This window comes from Lucilia cuprina, chromosome 6, assembly GCF_022045245.1.
Source record: "Lucilia cuprina isolate Lc7/37 chromosome 6, ASM2204524v1, whole genome shotgun sequence".
In the NCBI taxonomy this organism is placed as follows: Eukaryota; Metazoa; Arthropoda; class Insecta; order Diptera; family Calliphoridae; genus Lucilia; species Lucilia cuprina.
The window spans coordinates 51,121,268-51,133,767 of record NC_060954.1 but is presented as its reverse complement, the minus strand read 5'-3'; the positions used below and the strand labels follow the sequence as shown (position 1 = coordinate 51,133,767).

Below are 12,500 nucleotides of genomic sequence, written 5' to 3'. Positions count from 1 at the left end.
AGTTTTTTTTTTAAATAATATTATAATATGAGTAACGTGATTGTAATTAAATATCTAATAAATTATGTTAGTATATAATTCGAAGTAGTAGCCAGTAGATTATTTAATTAGAAATTCTTTTAATTACAAAATAAATTTTATCTAAAAATTATGGATAATTATTTTTATAATTAAAAATAAAAACTGATAAAAATAATAGCTTTAATAAAAAATTTAATTTAAAAAAATGTAAGATGGCATCACAATTTGTATTTGTTATTTGGGCCAACAAAACAATGCGTTATATACAATATTCCAAGTTGTAAGATCTTATCAGGCATGGAAAATTTAGTACTCTTTAGTCTAGTCTATAGTCTAGTCTATAGTCTAGTCTATAGTCTAGTCTATAGTCTAGTCTATAGTCTAGTCTATAGTCTAGTCTATAGTCTAGTCTATAGTCTAGTCTATAGTCTAGTCTATAGTCTAGTCTATAGTCTAGTCTATAGTCTAGTCTATAGTCTAGTCTATAGTCTAGTCTATAGTCTAGTCTATAGTCTAGTCTATAGTCTAGTCTATAGTCTAATCTATAGTCTAGTCTATAGTCTAGTCTATAGTCTAATCTATAGTCTAGTCTATAGTCTAGTCTATAGTCTAGTCTATAGTCTAGTCTATAGTCTAGTCTATAGTCTAGTCTATAGTCTAGTCTATAGTCTAGTCTATAGTCTAGTCTATAGTCTAGTCTATAGTCTAGTCTATAGTCTAGTCTATAGTCTAGTCTATAGTCTAGTCTATAGTCTAGTCTATAGTCTAGTCTATAGTCTAGTCTATAGTCTAGTCTATAGTCTAGTCTATAGTCTAGTCTATAGTCTAGTCTATAGTCTAGTCTATAGTCTAGTCTATAGTCTAGTCTATAGTCTAGTCTATAGTCTAGTCTATAGTCTAGTCTATAGTCTAGTCTATAGTCTAGTCTATAGTCTAGTCTATAGTCTAGTCTATAGTCTAGTCTATAGTCTAGTCTATAGTCTAGTCTATAGTCTAGTCTATAGTCTAGTCTATAGTCTAGTCTATAGTCTAGTCTATAGTCTAGTCTATAGTCTAGTCTATAGTCTAGTCTATAGTCTAGTCTATAGTCTAGTCTATAGTCTAGTCTATAGTCTAGTCTATAGTCTAGTCTATAGTCTAGTCTATAGTCTAGTCTATAGTCTAGTCCATAGTCTAGTCTATAGTCTAGTCTATAGTCTAGTCTATTGTCTAGTCTATAGTCTAGTCTATAGTCTAGTCTATAGTCTAGTCTATAGTCTAGTCTATAGTCTAGTCTAGTCTATAGTCTAGTCTATAGTCTAGTCTATAGTCTAGTCTATAGTCTAGTCTATAGTCTAGTCTATAGTCTAGTCTATAGTCTAGTCTATAGTCTAGTCTATAGTCTAGTCTATAGTCTAGTCTATAGTCTAGTCTATAGTCTATTCTATAGTCTAGTCTATAGTCTAGTCTATAGTCTAGTCTATAGTCTAGTCTATAGTTTAGTCTATAGTTTAGTCTATAGTCTAGTCTATAGGTTAGTCTATAGTCTAGTCTATAGTCTAGTCTATAGTCTAGTCTATAGTCTAGTCTATAGTCTAGTCTATAGTCTAGTCTATAGTCTAGTCTATAGTCTAGTCTATAGTCTAGTCTATAGTCTAGTCTATAGTCTAGTCTATAGTCTAGTCTATAGTCTAGTCTATAGTCTAGTCTATAGTCTAGTCTATAGTCTAGTCTATAGTCTAGTCTATAGTCTAGTCTCTAGTCTAGTCTCTAGTCTAGTCTATAGTCTAGTCTATAGTCTAGTCTCTAGTCTAGTCTATAGTCTAGTCTATAGTCTAGTCTATAGTCTAGTCTCTAGTCTAGTCTATAGTCTAGTCTATAGTCTAGTCTATAGTCTAGTCTATAGTCTAGTCTATAGTCTAGTCTATAGTCTAGTCTATAGTCTAGTCTATAGTCTAGTCTATAGTCTAGTCTCTAGTCTAGTCTATAGTCTAGTCTATAGTCTAGTCTCTAGTCTAGTCTATAGTCTAGTCTATAGTATAGTCTAGTCCGTAGTCTAGTCTATAGTTTAGTCAACAGTATGTTCTATATTCTAGTCTAAAGTACAGTCTTGTCTACAGTCTTATCTTTAATCTCGTATATAGTCTAGTCTTAGAAATCAAAACCCTAGATATTAGTTTAATATTATCATACGTGATGTGAATACCCTATACTCTAAACATTACCTTTTAATTCATTTATTTTTTGTAATGAAACTTTAACCTTCATCCTAAACTAATAGACAAATAAAATTCCGAGGAAACAAACTAATAACAATAACTAAAGTGTTATAAAGATAACAAAATATAAATTACTTAAAAAAGTAAAATAATATTTAATAATTTAAACTTAACCTAAATTGCCCAATGAACATTTAAATCGCTCAGTAAACCATATGAGTAGTAACATACATACATACATGCGACCTTTTCAAAGATTTTGCAAAAAAAAATTAAATAAAATCTCATGTTATTGAACTGGTTTTTATTTAGTACAAACATAAAATTTATTTAATTTTCATTTACCTTTGACATGGTTTTCTTGCAAATACATATATGTACATACATACATATTTTATGATTATTTTTGAACCGGTATTTTTTTTTCTTAATTATTTAGTAAAGTATTGTTTGCTAATAACTAGCACTAGTTATTTCTTTCTGTTTCTATAAGTCGTGACTTTGCAGTTTTGATGTTAGTTTATTGCCGGAATATTTTGAACACAAACTTTTTTTAAATGACCAATTAACATTTATTTATATCTGCTTGTGTTCAGACTATTATTAAATATTTATAACTTTAATTATTTAACATTTAAAAATGTTTAGATTCATTCATAATTTAATTATGTCTATTTTAAAGAGTTTTGTGATTTAAAGGTGTCAAATTAGTTGGCGAGATTGAAATGTGTTAATTAATATTTACAAAAAATTTGTTTAATATATTTTTTTTTTAATTTAAAGTTTTGATATTGATAAATGAGGAAGAGATAATAATTTTAAATGTCTGAATATATGACATTTTTACAATATCTATAAACGATTTTCAGCAGAAACTCTTCCATTGTTCTTAGATCAGATAGACAGATTGATTAATCTATTGTCCAGTCTTTTGACTAGTCTACTAACTTGTCTATTCATTAGACTACTGATCTCAGATCAAATAGACAACTTGGATTTTGCCTAACCTGTGGACAAGTCATCATTCTATAGATTAGTCCATTGACTAGTCTACTAACTGGTCTATTCATTAGTCTACTTGTATATTAAAGGTTCAATCTAGTGTATTTTCTATTGGCTGTACTACTTACTGGTCTATTCTTAGTATGGACTACTATATCGACTAGGCTATTAACAGCCTTTTGTCTAGTTTAATAACTGGTCTATTGACTAGTCTATGGAAAAGTCTTTTGCATTGACTAATAGATATATCTAAACTATTGATTGGTCTATTTTCTAGTCTATTAGGATTAGGCTATTGTCCAGTCTATTGACTTGTCACTGACTATTCATTAGTCCATTGATCTCAGTCATTGATCTCAGATCAGATAGACAACTTGGATTTTGCCTAACCTGTGGACAAGTCATATTCCTATAGATTAGTCCATTGACTAGTCTACTAACTGGTCTATTCATTAGTCTAGTGGTCTATTAAAATCTTTAATCTAGTGTATCTTCTATTGGCTTTACTACTTACTGATCTGTTCTTTAGAATGGACTACTCTATCGACTAGGCTTTCAACTAGTCTATTGACTAGTCTTTTGTCTAGTCTTATAACTGGTCTATTGACTAGTATATGGAAAAGTCTTTTGCATTGACTAATTGGTCTATTTATTGATCTATTTCCTAGTCTAGGTACAATTATATTGGCTGGTCTATTGTCTAGTCTATGGATTATTATAGGGAATCATATTTATTTTACGGACTAGTCAATTTTTTAGTTTATTCACTAATCTATTGGCTATTCTCTGAACTGTTCTTTTAACTAGTCCTTGACTACTTAATGAACTTGTATACTGACTGGTCCATTGATTAGTCGATGTACTATTTAATTGGCATGTCTGTGAGCTGATACTTTAACAAGTCTTTAGATCAGACTACAGAGTTACAGGACGATGCAAAAAAATCAGCGGCGGCGGCACAACCATTTTTGGTCGGCGGCGACTTATTCTAAAAAGTAACGGTTAAATTATCGGCTCCATTTAAGTTTAAACTAATCTATTAATTAGTTTATTGACTAATCTATTGAACAGTCTATAGACTATTCTATAAACTAAAACATTGACATTGGTCTATTGAATAGCTTTTATAGATTAATAATAGATTAATTTATTGAATAGTTAATTGTTTAGTCCATAGATTGGCATAGCATATTGAACTAGTGTATAAATTAGTCTAAAGAGAATTCCATAAAACAATCAATGGATTTGTCTATGAACTTGTGTATGTAGACTGGTCCATTTTCTAGTCTATACAATATTATATAGACTAGTGTGTGTTTTAGTCTTTCAATTAGTTTATTGTGTTATTTTCAAATTACAAAAAGTACTACAAAATCGACAATAGTACAAAATTTTCCATCCCTGCTTTAAATTATTTTTTAAACTACAACTAAACTATTTTTTATTTTTAATAAAAGCTTTTTTTAGATTTCGTCATTTTCATATGAATTTTCAACTCATGTTCATATTTTAATTACAACTTTGTAATTTACATTTAATTTTTTTATTAAATATTAAAACATTTTATGATACTCCATTTTTTAGTGTCTTATTAAAGTAATTTCAAAACTTAACGTTAGTAGTTAGTGTTCACACAACTCAAGTTTAATTCAATTATTAAATTTTGATCTTGGCCACCATACCAATCCAACAAAGTATATTTTCATTGTGTTGTGTATGCCTCATGTATTTGCATGTTGCATCATTATCCCTGTAATTATGGTCGGTCGTGGTGGTGGCAAAGAGTAAAAACTGCTAAAAATGAAAAGTGATTATAAACCTTAACATACACTATAACGGGTATCATAAAAAAACACTAGTTGTGACCGACAGACCGATAATTGTAAAAAAGTTTTTGAAGTTTTACATTCTTAAAGAAGTGCAGTGTTTCTTAAACGGTGTAGAATTGCTACTCTTTTTAATGTCCCTATGTTTCATTCCTTGTTCTATGTACGTCAACAGAAAGGATTTTAAAATAACGTCATTTTCGTCATTATGTGGGACTTTGAGGAATTTGTTTTTAACAGAAGATTGTGAGCACATTGCATAAAGACCAGACAATAGATTATAAAATAATTTAGACTATGGATTATAGATTATATTATTAAGTAGACTAAAGACTATATATTATATATATATATATATATATATTATATATATATATATATATATATATATATATATATATATATATATATATATATATATATATATATATATATATAATATATATATATATATAATATATATATATATAAACAAGACTATAATATATATATATATATATATATATATATATATATATATATATATATATATATAATATATATATATATATATATATATATATATATATATATATATTACACTATATACTAGACTGTAGACTATACTATAGACTAGACTATAGATTAGACTATAGAATATACTATAGACTAGACTATAGACTACCCTAAAGACTGGACTATAGACTAGACTTTAGACTCTACTATAGACTAGATTTTAGACGAGGCTATAGATTGAACAATGGACTGGACTATAGCCTATACTTTACATTAAACAAGACTATACTTTATACTATAATATACTTTACATTAAACAAGACTATAATATAGACTAACGATTAGAATATGGACTAGACTTTAGACTAACTATAGACTAGACTATAGACTAGACTATAGACTAGACTATAGACTAGACTATAGACTAGACTAAAGACTACCCTATAGACTAGACTATAGACTAGACTATAGACTAGACTATAGACTAGACTATAGACTAGACTATAGACTAGACTATAGACTAGACTATAGACTAGACTATAAACTAGACTGTAGACTAGACTATAGATTAGACTATAGACTAGACTATAAACTAGACTGTAGACTACACTATAGCTAGTCTATACTATAGACTGAACTATAGACTAGACTATAGACTAGACTATTGACTGGACTATAGACTGTAGACTAGACAATAGATTAGACTATAGACTAGACTTTAGACTAAACTATGTACTAGACTGTAGACTAGGCTATAGACTAGACTATAGACTAGGCTATAGACTACATTATAGACTAGGCTATAGACTAGACTATAGACTATTCTATAGTCTAGTCTATAGTCTAGACTAGACTATTGTCTGGACTATAGGCTAGACTATAGACTAGACTATAGACTAGACTATAGACTTGACTATAGACTAGACTATAGACTTTACTATAGACTAGACTATAGACTACAGACTAGAAAATAGAGTAGACTATAGACTAGACTAGAGACTAGACTATAGACTAGACAACAGACTAGACTATAGACTAGACTATAGACTAGACAATAGACTAGACTATAGACTAGACTATATAGACTATACGGTAAACAAGATTATAAACTAGACTAAGAACTAGACAATTGACTAAATTATAAGACTACTCTATGTGCCAGACTATACACTATAGTATAGACCAGATTATAGACTATAGACTGTTCTAGTTCTTTCAGGATTGGGAACCCCTTACCAAACTTTTATTAGTGTGCCATAAAAATCAAACAATAATTCAAAAAAAAATACATAAAAACCAAAATAAAATCCGTTAAATTTTGAGGTCTAAAAACATTCACTTAAAACCTCGACTTGTTAAGTTGCTTGCCACACTTTTTGTGTGGTGCTGTTGTTTTGTGTATTTAATTGTAGTATTAAATTTTTCACGTTTCTTTTTTTCTTGGCAACAACAAAACCAAAAAACAACAACAAGTGACTAAGTATTAAATGACCGTCAAGTTTGCTGCTGGTTTTTCCGTCATATAGCAAGAAAAATAGTCAGACATTAGATCAATCCAAACAACGACTTGCAACTTACAACAAAAGCCAACTGATCGAAACAACACACCATCAATAACAACAACAAAGTTAATGTTGCAACATACTCGACTATTTATTTCTGTTTATGAATTCGTTCATTAAATTGTTTTATTATTTTGTTGTTGTTTCTCTTTTGGAGTTTTGTTTTGTACTTTTTCATGTTGTTATTTTGGCCAACTTAAAGTATGAGTATTTTTTGTGATCTTTTCCTTGCGTAATTTTTTAACCTAGTTCCATGATAGTGAGCTTGTTATTTAATTATAGTATAAATAGAAATATTACAATACAATCTTAATCGTCACATTACGATTGCTAATTGTTTTAAAGAAAGAAAGATCAGTCGGATAGTAATTGTTGTTAGCAATTTTGTATCCCCTATATATTTACAATGTTTTATTTATGGTTATTATTAATATTGCGTCAATTTTTTTGCTGCACCTTTAAGAGATCAAGCTCAAATTGTTTTGAGACGTGTTTGTGTTGTTTCTGTTTTAAGAAACTTATGAGTTTTAATTGGAATTAATCTTTATTAATTGAATTGCAAAATATGATTATTTTTTTTAGCTTTCAAACAATATTAAATATTTAAAACAAATTCATCAATTGTATTCGAATTCCCATTCATGTTAAAATTCTAACCGGTATTGTCTACAGCTGTCATAAATTATTGAATCTGTAACATATGACAGGTGTTGAAAAAAAAAATAGAATAGCATTTTAGCATCAAAAATTTTAAATATTCAATATCTCTAAAGTTTATAGACTTTAGAATAGACTGGAAAAGTAGACTAGAGACCATACTTTAGACAAGACTATAGAGTAGATCATAGACAAGACTATAGACTACACTGTAGACTAGACTATAGACTAGACTATAGACTAGACTATAGACTAGACTATAGACTAGACTATAGACTAGACTATAGACTAGACTATAGACTAGACTATAGACTAGACTATAGACTAGACTATAGACTAGACTATAGACTAGACTATAGACTAGACTATAGACTAGACTATAGACTAGACTATAGACTAGACTATAGACTAGACTATAGACTAGACTATAGACTAGACTATAGACTAGACTATAGACTAGACTATAGACTAGACTATAGACTAGACTATAGATTAGACTATAGACTAGACTATAGACTTGACTATAGACTTGACTATAGACTAGAATAGACTAGACTACACTATAAACTATACTATACACTAGACTAGAATAGACTATAGACTAGATTCGAAAAAAGAAAAGGCAAGACTAGACTATAGTCTGGATTCGACTAGACTATAGTAGACTGTAGACTAACTAGACTATAGACTAGACTGGATTCGACTAGACTAGACTGTAGACTAACTAGACTAGACTATTGAGTAGACTATAGACTATAGAAATAAAAAACTGTTTTAATAGATAAATAAAAAACTATAAAGGCTGATTTTAATAAAGACAATTATAAATCAGTTTCTACAGGTTAATGTTCTAATTTACGTGTTTCTCAATATAACATTTCCAAGAAAACAATTATTTATTAGTGTTATTATATTTATGACGATCATTCAAGTATAAAAACAATATTTATTAATTAATGAATAATTATTACAAAATGTGTTAGCGTTTAAAAAATAGTGCATTATTTAAAAACTGTTACAAATGATAGCACATACTAAGTATTTTTGCTTTAATAAAATTTTAACTAATTTTTTCTTTTCCAAAATATAATTAACTAAAAAGCATTAATTTTTCTATTTCAGTTTATCTATAAATATGCCTGCAAAACCAAAATTTGAATTTGAAAAAGATCCCTTAGTCCACATAGATGGTGTCGATGAAAATGAAGAAGATCGTATAGCGAAAAGTTTTGAAGGACGTTGTCTTTTTATAACCGGTGGAACTGGTTTCTTGGGAAAAGTTTTAGTTGAAAAACTATTAAGGTAAGTGAGAGAGTAAACAAAATTTAATTATTAATTCCACAAGTAAATAAACAAATTATAATTAATACTCATATTATTTAAATAATAATTTATTAATTGCTTTTTGTTTCATTTCTACACGCATTATATTATTTGCGGTACAAAGGTCATGTGGAGATTTGAAAAAAATATATTTACTCATACGTCCCAAAAAGGGCAAAGAGCCAGTCGAACGTATTAAGGAAATGTTTGACAATGTGGTAGGTATTAAATTAATTTAAATTAATTATTTATTTTACTTTCTATGCATTTTAATTTCATCTCTAGAATATGTTAGTAGGTAGCTAAATCGGCGTAGAACTAATAATAATTATTGCTATACATTTTATACTAAATGTGTTTACAGTCTTTAGATAATCATTAGATGAAAATTAATGGAAAAATCCTGTGTGTTAATATGTGGTTAAAAATGCATATATATGTACATACAATATAGCAGTTATATTTACAATTAATAGCAAAACGTAGGACAATGACGACGTGAGTAATAGAAAAAGTTCATGGCTTACGTAATTACATTCGTAGTTCATAGTAGAAGTACACATTAACATTTTGTTGTAAACAACATGTAAGTTTAGTAAATTACAAATTTCTAAATGCTTTATGGAATATTTTTTATCAGATAAAACTAAACTAGACTATAGTTTGGGCTAGGGAGCAGACTATAGACTAAACTACATATTATAGACAATATGTAGACTATAAACCAAACTAAATACTATACTATAAAGAAGATTATATAACAGACTATAGACTAGATAAACTATATAGACTTAAAAAACTATAGACCGAATATTGACTAGACTATACTTGACAATAGACTATACCATTGATTAGAATTGAATATAGACTAGACTATAGACTATACTATAGACTAGACTATAGACTAGACTATAGACTAGACTATAGACTAGACTATAGACTAGACTATAGACTAGACTATAGACTAGACTATAGACTAGACTATAGACTAGACTATAGACTAGACTATAGACTAGACTATAGACTAGACTATAGACAAGACTATAGATTATGTATATAATATATAGAATATAGTCTAGAGTACAGATTAGACTATAGACTAGACAATACACTATAGACTAGACTACAGTCATTTGTCTGGACTAGACTTCAGAATTCGCTTTTGAAAGGATTATATTTTGAACAATGTGTTTCAATATTAATTTCTTAATTAATCTCTTTTCCAGCTCTTTGATATGGTCAAAAAACAAAGAGGTGAAGATGTTATTCTTAGTAAAGTTCAAGCCATTTATGGTGATGTTTTACAACCCGGTTTGGGTATATCTGAAGAGGATGTAGCTATTTTATCTCGAGATGTTTCAATTGTATATCACTGTGCCGCAACAGTAAGGTAAAAACGAAACATTTGTCATTCCATAAACATGACACTAAAAAAAATATCCTTAATTTAGATTTGATGAACCTTTACGTCAAGCTGTTTTCATGAATACCCGAGGCACAAAATACATGTTAGAGTTGGCTGCTAAACTTAAGAACCTTTCATTCTTTGCCTATGTCTCCACGGCCTATTGCCATTTGCATGTCAAGACTTTGTATGAGAAGCCCTACGATCCACCAGCGGATCCCCATAAGGTAATGAATGCCTGCGAATGGTTGTCCGATGAGGAAGTGGGTATGATTGAGAAGAAAATTTTGGGTGACATACCCAATACATATGCCTACACAAAATCTCTGGCTGAGGCTTTAGTGGTGGAAAAGTTTGATGAATTGCCAGCTGTTATCCTAAGACCTTCTATTGTTATACCCATATGGCGTGAACCCATACCCGGCTGGACAGATAATATTAATGGACCTACTGGTCTCTTGATTGGTGCCGGTAAAGGTGTCATTCGTACTATGTATTGTAATTCATCGGGCTTTGGTGATTTCTTGCCCGTGGATGTGGCTGTGAATGGTATTTTAGTGGCCAGTTGGCGTTTCTTGACCCGTGGTGCAGAGGAAACAAATCGTGTAGCCCATATGACCAGTTCTAATGATATCAAAGTATCTTGGGCGGAAATTATTGAATTGGGTCGTTGGGTAATTGAAAATCGTGTTCCCCTAAATGGTGTTGCCTGGTATCCAGGTGGTTCAATGAAATCTAATTATTTCGTACATTGGATTTGCATGATACTATTCCACTGGTTACCGGCAATATTTGCCGATATTTTATTGAGAATATTCGGTTATCCTCCAGTGTAAGTAGTAATAAATTTGGCATTTAAAAAAATCTCTTAATTGTTTTAAAAATCTATTTTATAGTCTTATGAGAGTCCAAGATCGTATTTCTAAAGGTTTTGAAGTATTCGAATATTATGCCAATAATGTATGGAATTTCGATAATACGGAAGCGGTTAAAATGCGAAAACTTATGAACAAAAAAGAACGTCTAACGTATGTCATAGAAAAGATTGATGTCGATTTGATTGAATACTTTACAAATTGTGTACTCTGTGCAAGACGTTTGATACTCAAAGAATCGGATGAATCTATTCCAGCAGCAAAGAGACATATGAAAGTGTAAGTAATTACATAACTGAAATATTTAGATAAAGAAAATTATAATTTGAATATTTTCTCTCTTAATTACAGCATGTGGTGTGTTGATAAAATATTCAAGGGAATGTGGATATTCGGCATAGCTTATATGATTTATAAATGTTTCTTATCCGATTATTTAACTAGCACAACTGTTACCCAACCCATAGGTTCATTTTAATTATTAATTAATAATTTAGTTAATTAAGTGTTAAGTTTTAAGTATTAGCCATAAGCCAAATATTTTTTTGATATCAATTCTAGTTTATTTGAGATTTTATTGTTATTTTTGTCTTCGCTGAAGAATGATAATAATTTATGTAATTTTTATTTTTTCAAATTTGAATATGATTAGACGAATAAGCTAAATTTTTTTGAGGTGTATAATAAAAGTATATTTTGGAATGTGAATGAAAAGAAATTGAATTTGCTTTATTTCAAATAAATGTTATTGGTTTTTATTCGGATACACTTAATATTTATCACATCATGGATTTTATTTTCCACTTTTTAAATTTAGTTTCAAGGATGAACTAAATTTAAATACTTAGATAAAAAAGAGATCTAAATCGTATATAATTCTAACAGATATATATTCGAATCGAATTCTAACAGATATATATTCGAATCGAAAAAACTACAGACAGAATATACACTAAACTACAGGCCATACTATAGACTAGACTGTGGACAAGACTACAGACATGTAGTCTAGTCTATATTCAAGACTTTAGACTAGACTAGATTATAGACTAGACTATAGACTAGACTATAGACTAGACTATAGACTAGACTATAGACTAGACTATAGACTAGACTATAGACTAGACTATAGACTA

The 12,500-nt window shown here is 29.2% G+C and overlaps 2 protein-coding genes across 3 annotated transcripts in view; one reads left to right on the top strand and one right to left on the bottom strand.

Moving 5' to 3' along the window:
- The window catches only part of LOC111682144 (fatty acyl-CoA reductase 1), an 18,375-nt gene extending 6,293 nt beyond the window's left edge, over positions 1 to 12,082 (top strand). For both annotated transcript variants that reach the window (XM_046953966.1, XM_046953967.1), the window contains exons 2-7: positions 8,884 to 9,063; positions 9,209 to 9,302; positions 10,311 to 10,474; positions 10,536 to 11,321; positions 11,386 to 11,643; positions 11,716 to 12,082. In XM_046953966.1, the coding sequence (XP_046809922.1) occupies positions 8,897 to 9,063; positions 9,209 to 9,302; positions 10,311 to 10,474; positions 10,536 to 11,321; positions 11,386 to 11,643; positions 11,716 to 11,842 (1,596 nt within the window). In that variant the 5' untranslated portion in view covers positions 8,884 to 8,896 and the 3' untranslated portion in view covers positions 11,843 to 12,082. The remainder of the gene's footprint in view (positions 1 to 8,883; positions 9,064 to 9,208; positions 9,303 to 10,310; positions 10,475 to 10,535; positions 11,322 to 11,385; positions 11,644 to 11,715) is intronic.
- Positions 1 to 12,500, bottom strand: part of LOC111682136 (FMRFamide neuropeptides) — a 43,171-nt gene that overhangs the window by 27,767 nt on the left and 2,904 nt on the right. The gene's annotated exons all lie outside the window — the stretch shown is intronic.